Source organism: Haematobia irritans, chromosome 1 (assembly GCF_050003625.1).
Source record: "Haematobia irritans isolate KBUSLIRL chromosome 1, ASM5000362v1, whole genome shotgun sequence".
NCBI classification, from domain to species: domain Eukaryota; kingdom Metazoa; phylum Arthropoda; class Insecta; order Diptera; family Muscidae; genus Haematobia; species Haematobia irritans.
Genome location: NC_134397.1, coordinates 247,000,226 through 247,021,487, shown reverse-complemented (window position 1 = coordinate 247,021,487; position 21,262 = coordinate 247,000,226). Strand labels below are relative to the sequence as shown.

The following is a 21,262-nucleotide window of genomic DNA, read 5'->3' as shown; positions in this document are numbered from 1 at the left end:
ATATATATATATATATATATATATATATATATATATATATATATATATATATATATATATATATATATATATATATATATATATATATATATATATATATATATATATATATATATATATATATATATATATATATATATATATATATATATATATATATATATCTTTCGCCCGATTTTCCATCATACGACCGCAGAGGTCAAAGTTGTAATCCGATTTACGGGAAATTTTGCACAGGGAGTAGAATTAACATAGTAACTACACTCATAGAAAAAAGTCTGCTAAAAACAGCAGTCGATGTCTGCAGTTATATTTTTGTACTTCAGGGCCAAATGAACAACAATTTATAAAATTTTTAGGTTATAAATTTTTCCCCAAATCATATTTAAGAACCAAAAGTAGTTTTTGGTATATTTTTGCTCTGTAATATACTTACAAGCTCCTAAATACGATCAGCAAACATTTTGTTTGCTGTTATGCCTCAATTCGATAAATATTCAGATTTTTTTGTCAAATACTATAGATATTCATAAAATATTGTTTTAATTATGTTAGGATAGCTCCTAAGTTGACATTTTTATTTGTTTTAGCCAAAATAAAACATGTTTTAGTGTAATCCAGCTTCAAAAATAACAGGAAATGTTTGCTATTTCAGCGAACAGTGACTGCTGTCCCTTTTCCAGCAGACTTTCTGCTGTTTTTTGCAGACTTTTCTGCTGTCCCTACTAACAAATTTCTTTGGGTGTATGCATGTGAAATTTTATTGAAATCGATTCAGATTTCGATATAGCTTTCATATATATGTTTTTCCTATTTTGGCCAAAATGGCCAAAATACCCAAATTTCCCTTATAAAATCGCCACTTCTAAGTCGAAAACTTGTAAAAATGACTCAAATTTTCCTATTACTCTCATACACATCTATCGACCGATAAATCATAAATACGCTTTTGCGAAGAAGTTGCCTCAAAATTGGTTCAGATTTAAATGCTTCCCATATTTTTTTTAGTAACATTGTGCTTCATCTCAGGGCATCAGCCGATTTAAATTTTAGTTCTAGAGATTTTGTGGAAGTACAAAAAATTGTCTCCAAATCGGTTAAGATATAAATATTTGTATATGGGAATATAAACCTTCATGAAGGAGTTGAGATGGTAACACAAATTTTGGTCTACCAAGTGGTGAAGGGTATAATATAGTCGGCCCCACCTGACTTTAGACTTTACTTACTTGTTGTTGTTGTTGTTGTTGCTAAACCTTAATCTAATGAATTTTTCTTTTCTTATCTTATATTCCCCCTAGGTCGAAGATATCTATGATGCCATCGATATTGATGATGACAAGGAGGCCGTTCGTATGGCCATCAGTCAATCGGATATCATTGAATTAAGTCCAGCCGATTATATTGCCAATAGCGAAAATCATCAATCACCGAAAAGGGCACGATTAAATATCAATTATTCGATAGGACCTGCCGGTGAAATCGAAAAGCAAATTCAAAATCAGCAACGTCAAATTCAGAATCAACTACAAATGCAAAATATCAAGAAAATAGTTAAGGTTCAAAATATCCAAGATTTGCAGCATATACAACAGCAATTGCAGCAACAACAAATTGTGGTGCAAACTATATCTGCAAATGGTGGAGGCGGTGGTGGCATACAACAGCAAACCTCTAATGGACAATTTACACAAATCATCGGAGGTTCATTAGCATCCAATGATAATCAAAATCGTCGTAAAATGCAATTGGTGAATAGAATAGCTTAGATGAGCTAAATTGCTGTTAACTATTAATGGAGAATTTGTTTTTGGGATAATATTGATATTCCTTTGCCCCCTTCACCACATAACTCATTATCCTTGCCTTGAAGTACATAGGAAAAATGAAAGCCAGACAGCAATGGTGAATTATGGCGGGTCAATATACATTCCTATTAATTTGTAATTTGAAAGGGCAAGTGTTAAGAAAAAGCTATATACAAAAACTTTTGCATAGCATTTACATATATTAAGCCGTACAACAAATTGCAAAAAGGATTCATTATAGAGGGGGGTGTAGCAAAAACGACAACAACTTGTAAGAAAATTTGTAGTAATGCTCTTTTTTTCTTTAATTAATAATATTTCGGTCATAAATTGCTATACTCCCCTTTCAAAAAAAAAAACCTGCCAACATAAGTTCTAGTATATAGTTTATGCTATATATATATTAATATTAATATAGTAATTTTTAGTTGCTACAAAATACGCTTAAGTAATTTTAAGTTTCGTTTTTTCCTCTGTATAAGTTAATGCTAAAATATTAGGAATTCTTATTTATTCGTATGTAATTTTTTTTACTGTATGAGTTTTTTTTTTTTTAATTTTCTGGTTTTACTTAAATGATGAACAAATATCCCACACACACACACACACACACCTACTTACATATATATAGAGAAAATGTGAATTCAATTAATTTAATTTTGTTTTGTTACACATCTTCAAGTTTTGTTTTGGTATTTACTATACAATTAAATTCCATTAAAAGCTATAAATTTATATATGATTTCAAAAAAAAAAAGAAGAAAAATCATACCAATTTGGAATCTCTTAGAGAAATTTAATGATTAGCCCATCCCTGTTTTAAATATACAACGATCAACGAATAAACGGAATAATACTGGAGAGGAGAAATTATAACATAGTAGAGTTCCATGAAATTACACCACCCAGAAAGAAAAGGGTCTTCAGCTTGGGTCTAGACCCAAAAATAAACACTTTTGTTGATATAATAATTTTTTTAGCCTTTGTAACGGGGGAAAAACTTCATAGAATATTTTTTTTAAATAATTTACCAATCAATTAAATAAAAGTTTCAGTATGGAAAAAATTCTTCTGAAAATTCGATCAGCAGACATTTTTTTTCAAATATAAATGCTCTTATTAAAGGAAATATATTATAGAGTAGATACTCTTTTAAAATGCCTTTGAATTTTCAAATTGTTTTGAGATCCATGAATCACAAAAATTTCTAAAGATTCTTTAAATTCCCCTTGAAATTATATTTGAAGTCATTCTGTTTGTTATTTTAACAATTACGGAGTTTTCTAGATAGAGAGGAAATAAGGTCAGTGTTAAGACCAATGAAAATAAACGACCAAATTTGAAAGGAAACAATTCTCAATATAAATTTCCTCTGAAAATTCAATAAGCAGACATTTTTTTCGCAAATATAAATGCTCGTATTAAAGGAAATATATTATAGAGTAGAGACTCTTGTACAATGCCTTTGAATTTTCAAATTGTTTTGAGATCCATGATCCACAAAAATTTCTAAAGATTCTTTAAATTCCTCTTGAAATTATATTTGAAGTTATTTTGTTTGTTATTTTAACAATTACGGAGTTTTCTAGATAAAGAGGAAATAAGGTCAGTATTAAGACCAATGAAAATAAAAGACCAAATTTGAAAGAAAACAATTCTCAATATAAAATTCCTCTGAAAATTCGATCAGCAGGTATTTTTTTTTTTTTTCAAATATAAATGCTCGTATTAAAGGAAATATTTTATAGAGTAGATACTCTTTTTAAAATGCCTTTGAATTTTCAAAGGTTTTGAGATCCATGATCCACAAAAATTTCTAAAGATTCTTTAAATTCCCCTTGAAATTATATTTAAAGTCATTTTGTTTGTTATTTTAACAATTACGGAGTTTTCTAGATAAAGAGGAAATATGGTCAGTGTTAAGACCAATGAAAATAAACGACCAAATTTGAAAGGAAAAAATTCTCCAAATGTAATTTATGTCAGCTCTGGGTCTGCTCACCGCACAACACACTCACCGCACAACACACTCTCAGTCACTCTTGAGAACTCCTTTTTCGAACATCTGATCCGAAAATGTAAAATGCTGCAAATGTAAATTCTGCAATGTATTTTATTTGCAGACACAAACTATAAACTAAACCCATTTGCCATTTTGCCGGTAAAAAAAGGTGTAATCCCGATCAGTGGGACACCTCACGATAGTGATTCATGTGTCTACCAGAACAAGCCCGGATATTTTCATGCATTTGTTTCCATTTTGCCGGTAAAAAAAGTGTACTCCAGAACAGCGGGACACCTCACGATTGAGATTCATGTGTCTACCAAAACAGGCCCGGATATTTTCATGCATTTGTTTCCGCTTATTAATAAGCCCAATTATATAAAGGACCAAAATTGAAAGGATATAAGGTCCGAAACGATTATGTTAAGACCAAGAACATTAAGGTTCAAAATTTAGAAGAAACAAAAAAAAAAAAAATACCTTGAATCATATGGACACAAAAAAATTTCACGAAAAATTTTCCAATTAAAATTTTAATTGAGTTTTAAAAAATATTCAATTAAAAATTTTATTCATTCAACAAATTTTTTAATTGAAACAAAAATCAATCACAAAAATAATAGTATCAATTAATTTTTTAATTGGATCAATTAACTTTTTAATTGATCTTCAATTAATTTTTAATTGATACTATCATTTCTGTGATTGAAGACATTTCAATTAAAAATTAATTGGATCAATTAATTTCGTGATTGAATCAGAAAAAAAATTTTTGTGTGTGCGAATAAGAGAACCAATACTGCAATGGGATTATTGCATGTTTGGGAAATTCCTTTTTTTTTATTTTTTGAAGGTGAAAAGGAGTGTAAATAAAATCACACAAATATTGAAGTGTTAAATATCAATCTATTGAGCTAAACTAATGAAATGAAATGGGTGATTGTAGAATTGATCAGCGTTAGATCGATCACATTGATTTCCATCCATAGAAAAAAGTTTTCCTTTCGAAGGCTAGGGATCACATTGATTTCCATCCATAGAAGAAAGTTTTGAATTTCCCTTTCGAAAACTAATTATACCAAAGCTTGGGATATTGTTTGGGTTTTGGAATAAATTTAAGCAGAATTTGTCCAAAGCTTAAAATCCCTACTTGTCACTAATGACTTGTTACAAGAAAAGTTTTGGAATGCTTTTATTTTATTTTATTTTTTTTTTGTTTTTTGGAAACAGTAAATGCAAGAAAATATTTTCTATAGACTTTGAGGGCTTATTTCTTATCATGATAATTTGGGTCTATATTTCATTGAAAAATTTTTGGGGTATTTATTCATGGGAATTTCAGTTATTTCTCTAACATGATAAATTTGGGTCTACATTTCATTGAAAATTTTTGGGGTATTTATTCATGGGAATTTCAGTTATTTCTCCGAGTGTTATTTCGAACAATATTTTTTTAAAATTTTCATTATGAAAAAAAAATTGGTTTTTTATTGCGGATGTGTTATTTCGTGGCACTCCATCCTTGGCTGGCTATCACATCTCAAAATAAAATTCCTTTTTAAAAGTTCTTCTTGAAATATGTATTAGAGAAAAGAGAAAAAAAACTATTAGTTGTATAATTTAATATCCATAGATTTGTTGTTTTCAGTTTTTTTTTTTTAGATAGGAACATATCAAAATTTATACACAAAAGAAAAAAAAAACCCGTTTTTTGCATATTAGAAGAAATATGAATTAAAATTTTATTTATTTATAATTTTTGAGTAAAATTTTGTTTTTAAAATTCTTTTAAGTTTCGATTCAAAAAAAAAAAAAAAAAAACAACAGGAAAAGGTATACAAAAATACCTTGAAAAAAAATAGGTCACAAAATAAACTCCATTTCCAATTCAGTTTTCCTATATACAAGAAAATAGAAATACAAAAGAAAGTAAATGGAAACAAAATGTGTATTTGTAATTTTATCCTAGTAAATAGCTCTATAACCTAGAGAAAGAGTTCGAATACCTCTTAATTAGTTTTAGTTTTCATTAAAAAAATATCGAATATTATATTAATACCATCATAAAAAAAAACAAATCAAAAAAAAAAAAAAAAATGTACAGCAAAAAAAAAAATTAAAGAAAAATTTTCTTTGTTTCATTTTTATTTTCAAAATTAAATGACCACATTAATTGACAATTTGAACTTTTGCAACAAAAGTCAAAATGACAGTAAAACTAAATTGTTTTTCAAATGTAACATAATGAATTGATCTCACGGTGTATATCATTAAAACATACATATATAGCATGCATTATAGTATGCCTATGGTTTCTTTTTTTTTTATTTTCTAAATCCTGACTACACAAAAAAAAAGAAGTGTTTCTTGTTTTATTTTTTTTTATTTGAATTCTTGACGAAAATTGATTTCTTATTTGATCTTTTATTGTAAAATCCGACTTTATTAAGAATTTAGACAATATATTTTGATATTTACTTGATCACGAAGAAAATAACATTCCTTGTTTTTCTTTACTTGAATTTAAAGTAAATCTAGCAATTATCAAATTGATTATTGCTATGACCCCATATTTAAATACACTTAACCATTTCAGTATTTGTTGTTTTTGAACATTGCCAGAACCTCGATAAACATAACCAACCCATCATCATCATTATTATCATCATAAATCCATCAATTATACAATACATATACAATAAACAATAATACAACAGAATTGTTTCATTTATACTTTATATATAAATAATAATTTTGTTTTTTTTTTTTGTATAAAGACGCAACTTAACCGTTAAGAAACGTAAATATTTTATATACAAAACTGAGTCAATTGATGTACATTTGCATCTAGAGTAGTGTATGTTGGAACTGGTATAATTTAAAAAGAATATATACTAATCGTTTAACTAAAATACAGATTTTCTCCATACACACACCCACACACCTCACAAAATTTCCTCAACCAGTTGTTTGCTAACCAAGCTAGCCCAACCAGCCAATTTCAACCAACATCATTTTGAGCAACATGCAATAAAGTACAAAATTTTTTAAATTAAAAACAAAAGCGAAAAAAATACAAAAACTTTTATAATATTATAATTTTTAAATGTAAAATATAGACCCGTATACTACATATATATAGATATATATGATATCATATACATAATCCTATTTTTCTATGTACATAATATATACTACATAAAAATTAATAAAACAAAAGAAAAAAATTTAAAAAAGGACGTGTTTTATTATATGAAAACTGCAAAGGGAACGAAGTTCAGGGTATACGGACGAAACAACATGTGGTGGCCTGGCTTTCATATTACACCGTTCCGTGCAGTATAGAACTATCCCGTGACCACGGATGCCACAGTGGTAGAATTCTACCAAAAATTGGTAGATTTGTTTTACTGAAATAAAATATTGACAAAATTTTCTATGGAAATAAAAATTTGACAAAATTTTCTATAGAAATAAAATTTTGACAAAATTTTCTATTGAAATAAAATGTTGATAAAAGTTTCTATAGAAATAAAATTTTGACAAAATTTTCTATAAAAATAAAATTTTTACAAAATGTTCTATAGAAATAAAATTTTGACAAAATTTTCTATAGAAATAAAATTTTGACAAGATTTTCTATAGAAATAAAATTTTGACAAGATTTTCTATAGAAATACAATTTTAAGAAAATTTTCTATAGAAATACAATTTTGACAAAATTTTCTATAGAAATAAAATTTTGACAAAATTTTCTATTGAAATAAAATTTTGACAAAATTTTCTATTGAAATAAAATTTTGACAAAATTTTCTATAGAAATAAAATTTTGACAACATTATCTATTGAAATAAAATTTTGACAAAATTTTCTATTGAAATAAAATTTTGATAAAATTTTCTATAGAAATAAAATTTTGACAAAATTTTCTATAGAAATAAAATTTGACAAAATTTTCTATAGAAATAAAATTTTGACAACATTTTCCATTGAAATAAAATTTTGACAAAATTTTCTATAGAAATAAAATTTGACAAAATTTTCTATAGAAATAAAATTTGACAAAATAAGAAATAAAATTTTTACAAAATTTTCTATAGAAATAAAATTTTGACAAAATGTTCTATAGAAGTAAAATTTTGAAAACATATTCTATAGAAAAAAAAATTTGACAAGATTTTCTATAGAAATACAATTTGTACAAAATTTTCTATAGAAATAAAATTTTGGCAAAATTTTCTATAGAAATAAAATTTTGGCAAAATTTTCTATAGAAATAAAATTTTGACAAAGTTTTCTATAGAAATAAAATTTTGACAAAATTTCCTATTGAAATAAAATGTTGATAAAATTTTCTATAGAAATATAATTTTGACAAAATTTCCTATTGAAATAAAATGTTGATAAAATTTTCTATAGAAATAAAATGTTGACAGAATTTTCTATAAAAATAAAATTTTGACAAAATGTTCTATAGAAATAAAATTTTGACAACATATTCTATAGAAATAAAATTTTGGAAAAAAAAATTTGACAAAATTTTCTTCAGAAATAAAATTTTGGCAAAATTTTCTATAGAAATAAAATTTTGACAAAATTTTCTATAGAAATAAAATTTTGGCAAACAAATTTTCTATAGAAATAAAATTTTGACAAAATTTTCTATAGAAATAAAATTTTGACAAAATTTTCTATAGAAATAAAATTTTGGCAAAATTTTCTATTGAAATAAAATTTTGGCAAAATTTTCTATAGAAATAAAATTTTGGCAAAATTTTCTTTAGAAATAAAATTTTAACAAAATTTTCTTTAGAAATAAAATTTTGACAAAATTTTCTATAGAACTAAAATTTTGACAACATATTCTATAGAAAAAAAATTTTGACAAGATTTTCTATAGAAATACAATGTGGACAAAATTTTCTATAGAAATAAAATTTTGGCAAACAAATTTTCTATAGAAATAAAATTTTGACAACATTTTCTATTGAAATAAAATTTTGACAAAATTTTCTATTGAAATAAAATTTTGACAAAATTTTCTATAGAAATAAAATTTGACAAAATTTTCTATTGAAATAAAATTTTGACAAAATTTTCTATAGAAATAAAATTTTGACAAAATTTCCTATTGAAATAAAATTTTGATAAAATTTTCTATAGAAATAAAATTTTGACAAAATTTTCTATACAAATAAAATTTTCACAAAATGTTCTATAGAAATAAAATTTTGACAAAATTTTCTATAGAAATAAAATTTTGACAAGATTTTCTATAGAAATAAAATTTTAAGAACATTTTCTATTGAAATACCATTTTGACAAAATTTTCTATAGAAATCAAATTTTGACAAAATTTTCTATAGAAATCAAATTTTGACAAAATTTTCTATAGAAATCAAATTTTGACAAAATTTTCTATAGAAATAAAATTTTTACAAAATTTTCTTTAGAAATAAAATTTTGACAACATATTCTATAGAAATAAAATTTTGGAAAAAAATTTCTATAGAAATAAAATTTTGACAAAATTTTCTATAGAAATAAAATTTTGGCAAAATTTTCTATAGAAATAAAATTTTGGCAAAATTTTCTATAGAAATAAAATTTTGACAAAATTTTCTATAGAAATAAAATTTTGACAAAATTTTCAATAGAAATAAAATTTTGACAAAATTTTCTATAGAAATAAAATTGTGATAAAATTTCCTATTGAAATAAAATTTTGATAAAATTTTTATAGAAATAAAATTTTGACAAAATTTTTTATAAAAATAAAATTTTGACAAAATGTTCTATAGAAATAAAATTTTGACAACATATTCTATAGAAAAAAAAAATTGACAAGATTTTCTATAGAAATACAATTTGGACAAAATTTTGTATAGAAATAAAATTTTGACAAAATTTTCTATAGAAATACAATTTTGACAAAACTTCCTATTGAAATAAAATTTTGACAAAATTTTCTATAGAAATAAAATTTTGGCAAAATCTTCTTTAGAAATAAAATTTTGACAAATTTTTCTATAGAAATAAAATTTTGACAAAATTTTCTATTGAAATAAAATGTTGATAAAAGTTTCTATAAAAATAAAATGTTGACAAAATTTTCTATAAAAATAAAATTTTGACAAAATTTTCTATAGAAATAAAATTTTGACAAAATTTCCTATTGAAATAAAATTTTGACAAAATTTCCTATTGCAATAAAATTTTGATAAAATTTTCTATAGAAATAAAATTTTGACAAAATTTTCTATAAAAATAAAATTTTGACAAAATGTTCTATAGAAATAAAATTTTGACAACATATTCTATAGAAATAAAATGTTGACAAAATTTTCTATAGAAATAAAATTTTGACAAAATTTCCTATTGAAATAAAATTTTGACAAAATGTTCTATAGAAATGAAATTTTGACAAAATTTTCTATAAAAATAAAATTTTGACAAAATGTTCTATAGAAATAAAATTTTGACAACATATTCTATAGAAATAAAATTTTGGAAAAAAATTTCTATATAAATAAAATGTTGATAAAATTTTCTATAAAAATAAAATTTTCACAAAATGTACTATAGAAATAAAATTTTGACAAAATTTTCTATAGAAATAAAATTTTGACAAAATTTTCTTTAGAAATAAAATTTTGACAAAATTTTCTTTAGAAATAAAATTTTGACAACATATTCTATAGAAATAAAATTTTGGAAAAAAATTTCTATAGAAATAAAATTTTGACAAAATTTTCTATAGAAATAAAATTTTGGCAAAATTTTCTATAGAAATAAAATTTTGACAAAATTTTCTATAGAAATAAAATTTTGACAAAATTTCCTATTGAAATAAAATGTTGATAAAATTTTCTATAGAAATAAAATTTTGACAAAATTTTCTATAAAAATAAAATTTAGACAAAATGTTCTATAGAAATAAAATTTTGACAACATATTCTATAGAAATAAAATTTTGGAAAAAAATTTCTATAGAAAAAAATTTTGACAAAATTTTCTATAGAAATAAAATTTTGACAAGATTTTCTATAGAAATAAAATTTTAAGAAAATTTTCTATAGAAATAAAATTTTGACAAAATTTTGTATAGAAATACAATTTTGACAAAATTTTCTATTGAAATAAAATTTTGACAAAATTTTCAATAGAAATAAAATTTTGACAAAATTTTCTATAGAAATAAAATTTTGATAAAATTTCCTATTGAAATAAAATTTTGATAAAATTTTTATAGAAATAAAATTTTGACAAAATTTTTTATAAAAATAAAATTTTGACAAAATTTTGTATAGAAATACAATTTTGACAAAATTTTCTATTGAAATAAAATGTTGACAAAATTTTCTATTGAAATAAAATTATGACAAAATTTTCAATAGAAATAAAATTTTGACAAAATTTCCTATTGAAATAAAATTTTGACAAAATTTCCTATTGAAATAAAATTTTGATAAAATTTTCTATAGAAATAAAATTTTGACAAAATTTTCAATAGAAATAAAATTTTGACAACATATTCTATAGAAATAAAATTTTGGAAAAAAATTTCTATAGAAATAAAATTTTGACAAAATTTTCTATAGAAATAAAATTTTGGCAAAATTTTCTATAGAAATACAATTTTGACAAAATTTTCTATAGAAATACAATTTTGACAAAATTTCCTATTGAAATAAAATTTTGACAAAATGTTCTATAGAAATAAAATTTTGACAAAATTTTCTATAAAAATAAAATTTTGACAAAATGTTCTATAGAAATAAAATTTTGACAACATATTCTATAGAAATAAAATTTTGGAAAAAAATTTCTATAGAAATAAAATGTTTTGTTGTTGTCTTTTATTGCAGCTTAAAACCATACATTGACTAAACTACCAGTGTAGCTTAACCAACAGAGGAAAAGAATGTTTGTCAAATTTATTTGGGCAAAGCCCTATAGACTGCAAGATGGTTGGATGGACGCACGTTTCGGAATTACCACATTCCTCATCAGCATCCTCTACTTGCAGCAAAACTATCAACCAATTATCAGAATAAATTCAGGCAGTATATTAAACCCAACAAAAACCACACTTGAACCCTCCGAAAAAAGGTTTTACATTGATAGCCGGCTTATGCCGAAATAAATTCGAAACAAACATATCTCTTTTCCTATGCCACTGTCAAATCATCGATTTGAATTCACATGGCTGGGTTTATTTTGAGCGTGCCTCCTCTTCTTTTTCCATTTGTTTTGTTTTGTTATACCCTCCATCATAGGATGGGGGTATATTAACTTTGTCATTCCGTTTGTAACACATCGAAATATTGCTCTAAGACCCCATAAAGTATATATATTCTGGGTCGTGGTGAAATTCTGAGTCGATCTAAGCATGTCCGTCCGTCCGTCTGTTGAAATCACGCTAACTTCCGAACGAAACAAGCTATCGACTTGAAACTTGGCACAAGTAGTTGTTATCGATGTAGGTCGGATGGTATTGAAAACGGGACATATCGGTCCACTCTTACGTATAGCCCCCATATAAAGGGACCCTCAGATTTGGCTTGTGGAGCCTCTAACCAGGGATCCGGAGCGGAGCGTGGAGCGGAGCGGAGCAAGCCCTTTTTTTTGCCGGAGCGGGAGCGGAGCGGGAGCGGCATTTCTAAAATCCGGAGCGGAGCGGGAGCGGAGCGGTTTCCAAATGAAAAACCGTTCCGCTCCGAATAAAATGTTACTTGAATGAAATGTGTAACTTTGAAATTACACTGTGTAGGTAATTTCAAATATAGCTAGTAGTTTGTAATGAACGTCAAATAAATGCAATTAAATGATCTTATTTATATTTAATTTTTTAGTTTTCTACACTGAAAAAAATATTGTCGTGAAGTCAAAGATTTCATGTCCTTAGAATAAGAATGCAAATTTTGCTTAACATGGAAGACGCATTTCTCTAAACTTTTGAATGAAGTTGTAATGTCCTTATAACTAAGTGATTTTACTTAAAAATGTGTATCATAACATGAAAGATAAAATTTTTGAGGTAATGTCAACATGACTTTAATAATTAAGAAATTTTTTTTTCAGTGTAAGGACATTCATATTTGCTTTACTATTGTACTATATCCTAGAATTCTCTTATTTCTGATATTAGTTCTCGAAAATTTAATTAAAATTATGGATAGTTTCAATTTTGGTTGAAAAATGTGCGCATATACATTTAGTTTATTTTTTTTCACATTGACTTGATTTGTATTATTGCATGTTATCTACTTTTTTGAGAACGAACATTTCTTAAAAACGCTGTTCGAAAATGTATTTTTGCAATAAAAGAGAAAAAAGCGAAATTAGGTAACACTAGATCTGAGTAAGAATATTCGTAGGTATACCACGGACTGATTTCGATGGAGGTTGTTGCAAACATAAACATAAACATACACACACACATTACAAATAAAGGGTGATTTGTTAAGAGCTTGATAACTTTTTTTTTTAAAAAAACGCATAAAATTTGCAAAATCTCATCGGTTCTTTATTTGAAACGTTAGATTGGTCCATGACATTTACTTTTTGAAGATAATTTCATTTAAATGTTGACCGCGGCTGCGTCTTAGGTGGTCCATTCGGAAAGTCCAATTTTGGGCAACTTTTTCGAGCATTTCGGCCGGAATAGCCCGAATTTCTTCGGAAATGTTGTCTTCCAAAGCTGGAATAGTTGCTGGCTTATTTCTGTAGACTTTAGACTTGACGTAGCCCCACAAAAAATAGTCTAAAGGCGTCAAATCGCATGATCTTGGTGGCCAACTTACCGGTCCATTTCTTGAGATGAATTGTTCTCCGAAGTTTTCCCTCAAAATGGCCATAGAATCGCGAGCTGTGTGGCATGTAGCGCCATCTTGTTGAAACCACATGTCAACCAAGTTCAGTTCTTCCATTTTTGGCAACAAAAAGTTTGTTAGCATCGAACGATAGCGATCGCCATTCACCGTAACGTTGCGTCCAACAGCATCTTTGAAAAAATACGGTCCAATGATTCCACCAGCGTACAAACCACACCAAACAGTGCATTTTTCGGGATGCATGGGCAGTTCTTGAACGGCTTCTGGTTGCTCTTCACTCCAAATGCGGCAATTTTGCTTATTTACGTAGCCATTCAACCAGAAATGAGCCTCATCGCTGAACAAAATTTGTCGATAAAAAAGCGGATTTTCTGCCAACTTTTCTAGGGCCCATTCACTGAAAATTCGACGTTGTGGCTCGTTAGTAAGTCTATTCATGATGAAATGTCAAAGCATACTGAACATCTTTCTCTTTGACACCATGTCTGAAATCCCACGTGATCTGTCAAATACTAATGCATGAAAATCCTAACCTCAAAAGAATCACCCTTTATAACAAAACCTCTTCTCTACGTCTGTTGCAAAACAAAAACACTTTCGGAGAGTAGCTACTTCTACTCTGTGTATAGACTTTCAATTCCAATTAGCGTTGCCGTTTTGGTCCGATCGGACCAAAATTGGTCCAAAAAATTTCTAATTTTTAAATTTGGTCCGATGGTCGGACCAAACAGAATTTGGTCCATTTTCATAAATTTGGTTTCTATCACATATTAAATAGTAGATGGTGCACCGCAAAGAATATTTTCGGGAGGCCAAATATTTCACATGCGTAAAATATGAATACGAATTTTGCTTAGAATAGAAAACGTATTTCTCTGAAGTAAAGTTTTTTCCTTGTCTAAAAGTCTCTAAGCTAAGTGATTCGACATAAAAATGTGTATCCTAACATGAATGAAAATTTTGTTTTAATGAAGTCAAAATGGATTTAATATTTCTGAAAAAATCTTCAAAATTAATAAAATGTTTCAACGCATTGTTTTAAAGTCATTATACCCTAAACCACATAGTGGTTAGGGTATAATAAGTTTGATCTGCCAAAAAATGTGCCTACCAGAAATATTGATTTTAGACCCAATAAAGTATATACCGATCGACTCAGGATCACCTCCTGAGTCGATCTAGCGCTTGGTGTCCGTCCGCCCGTCTGTCCATGTATTTGTTGTTCACAGGATTCCGGTCGCAATTATTAACCGATTTTGATGAAGTTTGGTACAGGGAGTTTTTTTGGGTACAAGGACGAACGCTATTGAATTTGGAATAAATCGGATCAAATTTAGATATAGCATATATATGTATTGCTCGATTTCGACAAATGGGGTCACGTTGCACTTTTTTACTAACCGATCGTCGTCAAAAAATTTCTGAAAATTTCATCGAAATCGGTTCAGATTTAAATATTGGTCCCATATATATGTATCGCCCAATTTTGCCAAATTATGTCATAAAACCCTTATTTATCAACCGATCTTACTCAAAGTTGGCTAAATGTAATCTTCTATAGCACTAACTATATGTGCAAAAAATCATCGAAATCGGTTCAGATTTAGCTATAGCTCCCATATATGTACCACCCGATTTTTCTAAATAAAACAAGTAAGGAAAGTCTAATGTCGGGCGGGGCCGACTATATTATACCCTACACCACTTTGTAGATCTAAATTTTCGATACCATATCACATCAGTCAAATGTGTTGGGGGCTATATATAAAGGTTTGTCCCAAATATATACATTTAAATATCACTCGATCTGGACAGAATTTGATAGACTTCTACAAAATCTATAGACTCAAAATTTAAGTCGGCTAATGCACTAGGGTGGACTAACTTTGTAATAAAAAAATATGGGAAACATTTAAATCTGAAGTAATTTTAAGGAAACTTCGCAAACGTTTATTTATGATTTATCGCTCAATATATATGTATTAGAAGTTTAGGAAAATTAGAGTCATTTTTACAACTTTTCGACTAAGCAGTGCCGATTTTACAATGAAAATGTTGGTATTTTGACCATTTTTGTCGAAATCAGAAAAACATATATATGAGAGCTGTATCTAAATCTGAACCGATTTAAACCAAATTTGACAGGCATAGCTACAATGCTAATTCTACTCCCTATGGAAAATTTCAACTAAATCGGAGTTAAAAATTGACCTCTGTGGTCATATGAGTGTTAATCGGTCGAAAGCTATATGTGGGAGCTATATCTAAATCTGAACCGATTTCAATAAAATTTGGCATACTTGACTACATTACTAATTGTACCCCTAGTGCAAAATTTCAACCTAATTGGGATAAAACTCTAGCTTCTGGGACCGTATTAGTCCATATCGGGCGAAAGATATATATGGGAGCTATATCTAAATCTGAACCGATTTCAATAAAATTTGACACACTTGACTCTAGTGCTAATTGTTCTTCTTCTGCAAAATTTTAAGCAAATTAGGGTAAAACTCTGGCTTCTGGGGCCATATAAGTCCATATCGGGCGAAATATATATATATGGGAGCTATATCTAAATCTGAACCGATTTCTTCCAAAATCAATAGGGTTCTATTCTGAGCCAAAGCATATACTTGTGTCAAATTTGAAGTCGATTGGACTAAAACTGCGACCTAGACTTTGATTACAAAAATGTGTTCACGGACAGACGGACAGACGGACATCACTATATCGACTCAAGAGCCCACCCTGAGCATTTTTGCCAAAGACACCATGTGTCTATCTCGTCTCCTTCTGGGCGTTGCAAACATATGCACTAACTTATAATACCCTGTTCCACAGTGTGGAGCAGGGTATAATAAAACTCAATTGAACAAATAATACAATATTTGTACTATAATTTTCTCGAAGAGGAGCGGAGCGGAGCGTGGAGCGGAGCGATTTTTTTTTCGCGGAGCGGAGCGTGGAGCGGAGCGGTTTTTTTTTCTCCGGAGCGGGAGCGGAGCGGAGCGAAAAAAATGGACCGCTCCGGATCCCTGCCTCTAATAGAAGCATATTTCATCCGATCCGGCTGAAATTTGGTATATGGTGTTGGTATATGGTCTCTAACAACCATGCAAAAATTGGTCCACATCGGTCCATAATTATATATAGCCCCCATATAAACCGATCCCCAGATTTGGCTTGCGGAGCCTAAAAGAGAAGCAAATTTCATCCGATCCGGCTGAAATTTGGTACATGGTGTTGGTATATGGTCTCTAACAACCATGCAAAAATTGGTTCACATCGGTCCATAATTATGTATAGCCCCCATATCAACCGATCCCCAGATTTGGCTTGCGGAGCCTAAAAGAGAAGCAAATTTCATCCGATCCGGCTGAAATTTGGTACATGGTGTTGGTATATGGTCTCTAACAACCATGCAAAAATTGGTTCACATCGGTCCATAATTATATATAGCCCCCATATAAACCGATCCCCAGATTTGGCTTGCGGAGCCTCAAAGAGAAGAAAATTTCATCCGATCCGGCTGAAATTTGGTACATGGTGTTGGTATATGGTCTCTAACAATCATGCAAAAATTGGTCCACATCGGTCCATAATTATATATAGCCCCCATATAAACCGATCCCCAGATTTGGCTTGCGGAGCCTCAAAGAGAAGCAAATTTCATCCGATCCGGCTAAAATTTGGTACATGATGTTGGGATATGGTCTCTAACAACCGTACAAAAATTGGTCCACATCGGTCCATAATTATATATAGCGCCCACATAAACCGATCCCCAGATTTGTGTTGCGAAGTCTCCAAGAGAATCAAATTTCATCCAATCCGGTTGTAATTTGGAACATGGTGTTAGTATATGATCTTTAACAACCGTGGCAGAATTGGTCCAAATCGGTCCATAATTATATATAGCCCCCATATGAAACGTTCTCCAGATTTGACCTCCGGAGCCTCTTGGAGGAGCAAAATTCATCCGATCCGGTTCAAATTAGGAACGTGGTGTTAGTATATGGTCGCTAACAACCATACCAAAATTGGTCCAATCACACAAAAATTGGTCCATATCGGTTCATAATCATGGTTGCCACTCGAGCCAAAAATAATCTACCAAGATTTTATTTCTATAGAAAATTTTGTCAAAAGTTTATTTCTATAGAAAATTTTGTTAAAATTTTATTTCTGTAGAAATTTTTGTCAAAATTTTTATTTCTATAGAAAATTTTGTTAAAATTTTATTTCTGTACAAAATTTTGTGAAAATTTTATGTCTACTTTGTCAAACTGAATTATATACGTATTGGATCGATCTTCGATCGAAATATGAGATATGTTTGTTTCGAATTTATGTAATGTAATTTATGTGTTTCGAATCAATGTAAAACCTTTTTTCGGAGGGTTCAAGTGTGGTTTTTGTTGGGTTTAATAAACTGCCTGAATTTATTCTGATAATTGGTTGATAGTTTTGCTGCAAGTAGAGGATGCTGATGAGGAATGTGGTAATTCCGAAACGTGCGTCCATCCAACCATCTTGCAGTCTATAGGGCTTTGCCCAAATAAATTTGACAAACATTCTTTTCCTCTGTTGGTTAAGCTACACTGGTAGTTTAGTCAATGTATGGTTTTAAGCTGCAATAAAAGACAACAACAATGCTTAAAGAACAAAACCAACAATAACAAAACAAAAGAAATAAAATGTTGATAAAATTTTCTATAAAAATAAAATTTTCACAAAATGTTCTATAGAAATAAAATTTTGACAAAATTTTCTATAGAAATAAAATTTTGACAAGTTTTTCTATAGAAATAAAATTTTGGCAAAATTTTCTATAGAAATAAAATTTTGACAAAATTTTCTATAGAAATAAAATGTTGACAAAATTTTCTATAGAAATAAAATTTTGACAAAATTTTCTATTGAAATAAAATGTTGATAAAATTTTCTATAGAAATAAAATTTTGACAAAATTTTCTATAAAAATAAAATTTTGACAAAATGTTCCATAAAAATAAAATTTTGACAAAATTTTCTATAGAAATAAAATTTTGGCAAAATGTTCTATAAAAATAAAATTTTGACAAATTTTTCTATAGAAATAAAATTTTGACAAAATTTTCTATAGAAATAAAGTTTTGACAAGATTTTCTATTGAAATAAAATTGTGACAAAATTTCCTATTGAAATAAAATGTTGACAAAATTTTCTATAGAAATAAAATTTTGACAAAATTTTCTATAAAAATAAAATTTTGACAAAATGTTCTATAGAAATAAAATTTTGACAAAATTTTCTATAGAAATAAAGTTTTGACAAGATTTTCTATTGAAATAAAATTTTGACAAAATTTCCTATTGAAATAAAATGTTGACAAAATTTTCTATAGAAATAAAATTTTGGAAAAAAATTTCTATAGAAATAAAATGTTGACAAAATTTTCTATAGAAATAAAATTTTGGAAAAAAATTTCTATAGAAATAAAATTTTGGCAAAATTTTCTATAGAAATAAAATTTTTACAAAATTTTCTATAGAAATAAAATTTTGACAAAATTTTCTATAGAAATAAAATTTTGACAAAATGTTCTATAGAAATAAAATTTTGACAACATATTCTGTAGAAATAAAATTTTGGAAAAAAATTTCTATGGAAATAAAATTTTGACAAAATTTTCTCTAGAAATAAAATTTGACAAGATTTTCTATAGAAATACAATTTTGACAAAATTTTCTATAGAAATAAAATTTTAGATTATTTTTAGTTCGAGTGGCAACCGTGCTAGTGACCCGTATATGGAATGTAGCAGTAACAGTCAAGTCTGTAGCGGCCGAGATAGAGTAATACAACGTGTATATACCGCCGGTTGATAGCTGTGCTCCAGGTTATAGCCCCAACATTGAGTGGCTGTTGTGTGGGCATAACCGATTGGTGCTAGGAGACTTTAATGCCCACCATGAACTTTGGCATTCTTTCCTATGTAGGCATAGCTTTGGCAGAGCAGATAGATGACTCCACCTTTATTCACGGTGAACGAAGAGGCTCCCACGAGAATTATGGGTGATTTCAGAAGTTAGCCAGGGGCCAAATCACCGCATTGGTCATCGAGTTCTGTTTCGTATAGAGAAACATTTCGATCGCATTAAATTTTTGGATCACCGCATTCGATCGTAATTTATTTTGTCTACTACTTTTTTCACATTGCTGTAAACATATGGTAATAAGAAATTGAAAGAGAGTAGCATTTCAAAATAATGTTTTGTTATCAAATTGTGTTATTTCTGAGATATTTATATTGTTTTTGTGTGTTAAAATATATGTGTAAAAATATATTATGAATCCAAGTGTTTTTTTCCTCGTTTTCGGATTCAGACGATGAGTACAAAGTGGCATTAATAAGGAAAAATATTCGTGACAAAAGCAGTCCTTTAGCATTGCCTGAAGTAGAGTAAGGGTAAATTGTGTTTTTAACATCCATAGATTTAAAAGACGTTTTCATATGTCAAAAGAAGCTTTTAAATATGTTCTTGAAAAAATAAGTTTTTTTGAAGCGGCTACTGAGCATTCCTTTCTTTGATCCGATTCCCTAAATGCAAGCAATATTATATTTTCTTAAATGTATTTTGCCAAAATGGAATAATAATTACATTTTCACCAACTTTTTTCTTTTTGTTTACCTTTTTTCTGCTCAAAAATCACTACATACTTCGTTTTCGATAGCATGCTACCTATCGTGTTCAACTTCGAGTAGAAACAATTCGATAACGACTGCGGTGATCCGCGTAAACTACATTACGAAGATGAAGTACTCGATTTCGACTGCCGTGATTAGCCCCCAGACCACCTCCCCGTATCACCCTTTATATCTAAATCTGGGGCCAAATCACCGCATTCGTCATCGAGTTCTGTTTCGTATAGAGAAACATTTCGATCGCATTAAATTTTTGGATCACCGCATTCGATCGTAATTTATTTTGTCTACTACTTTTTTTTACATTGCTGTAAACATATGGCAATAAGAAATTGGAAGATAGTAAAATTTCAAAATAATTTTTTGTTATCAAATTATGTTATTTCTAAGATATTTTTATTGTTTTTGTGTGTTAAAATATATGTGTAAAAATATATTATGAATCCAAGTGTTTTTTTTGTTTTCCTCGTCTTCGGATTCAGAGGATGAGTACAAAGTGGTATTAATAAGGAAAAATATTCGTGACAAAATCAGTCATTTAGCATTGCCTGAAGTAGAGTGATTCTATTTTGAAGTGAGTGTTTTTAACATCCATCGATTTAAAAGACATTTTCATCTGTCAAAAGAAGCTTTCAACTGTAGGGAAAAAAGGACAGATTTTTAATTTTTGTATACAAATGTAGGGAATTTTTCTAATTTTCAGATTTTACTATATTTTGCAACAAGAACAGTACGTCTCACCACCAGACCACTCTGGACACATTCCATCCTTGTCGCAGCAAACCCCCCCAAATTTTTATATATTTTCAATAATATTTGTCCTGATTCAATAAAAAAAATTAATTGATCCAATTAATTTTTTAATTGAAATGTCTTCAATCACAGAAATTATAGTATCAATTAAAAATTTTATTGACAGTCAATT

At 28.0% G+C, this 21,262-nt stretch overlaps 1 protein-coding gene across 1 annotated transcript in view; it reads left to right on the top strand.

Moving 5' to 3' along the window:
- jumu (Forkhead box protein N4 jumeau) overlaps nucleotides 1-7,049 on the top strand; it is a 41,208-nt gene extending 34,159 nt beyond the window's left edge. The window contains exon 3 of the mRNA XM_075288436.1: nucleotides 1,302-7,049. Within this exon, the coding sequence (XP_075144551.1) occupies nucleotides 1,302-1,769 (468 nt within the window). The 3' untranslated portion in view covers nucleotides 1,770-7,049. The remainder of the gene's footprint in view (nucleotides 1-1,301) is intronic.
- Nucleotides 7,050-21,262: the final 14,213 nt, after the last annotated feature.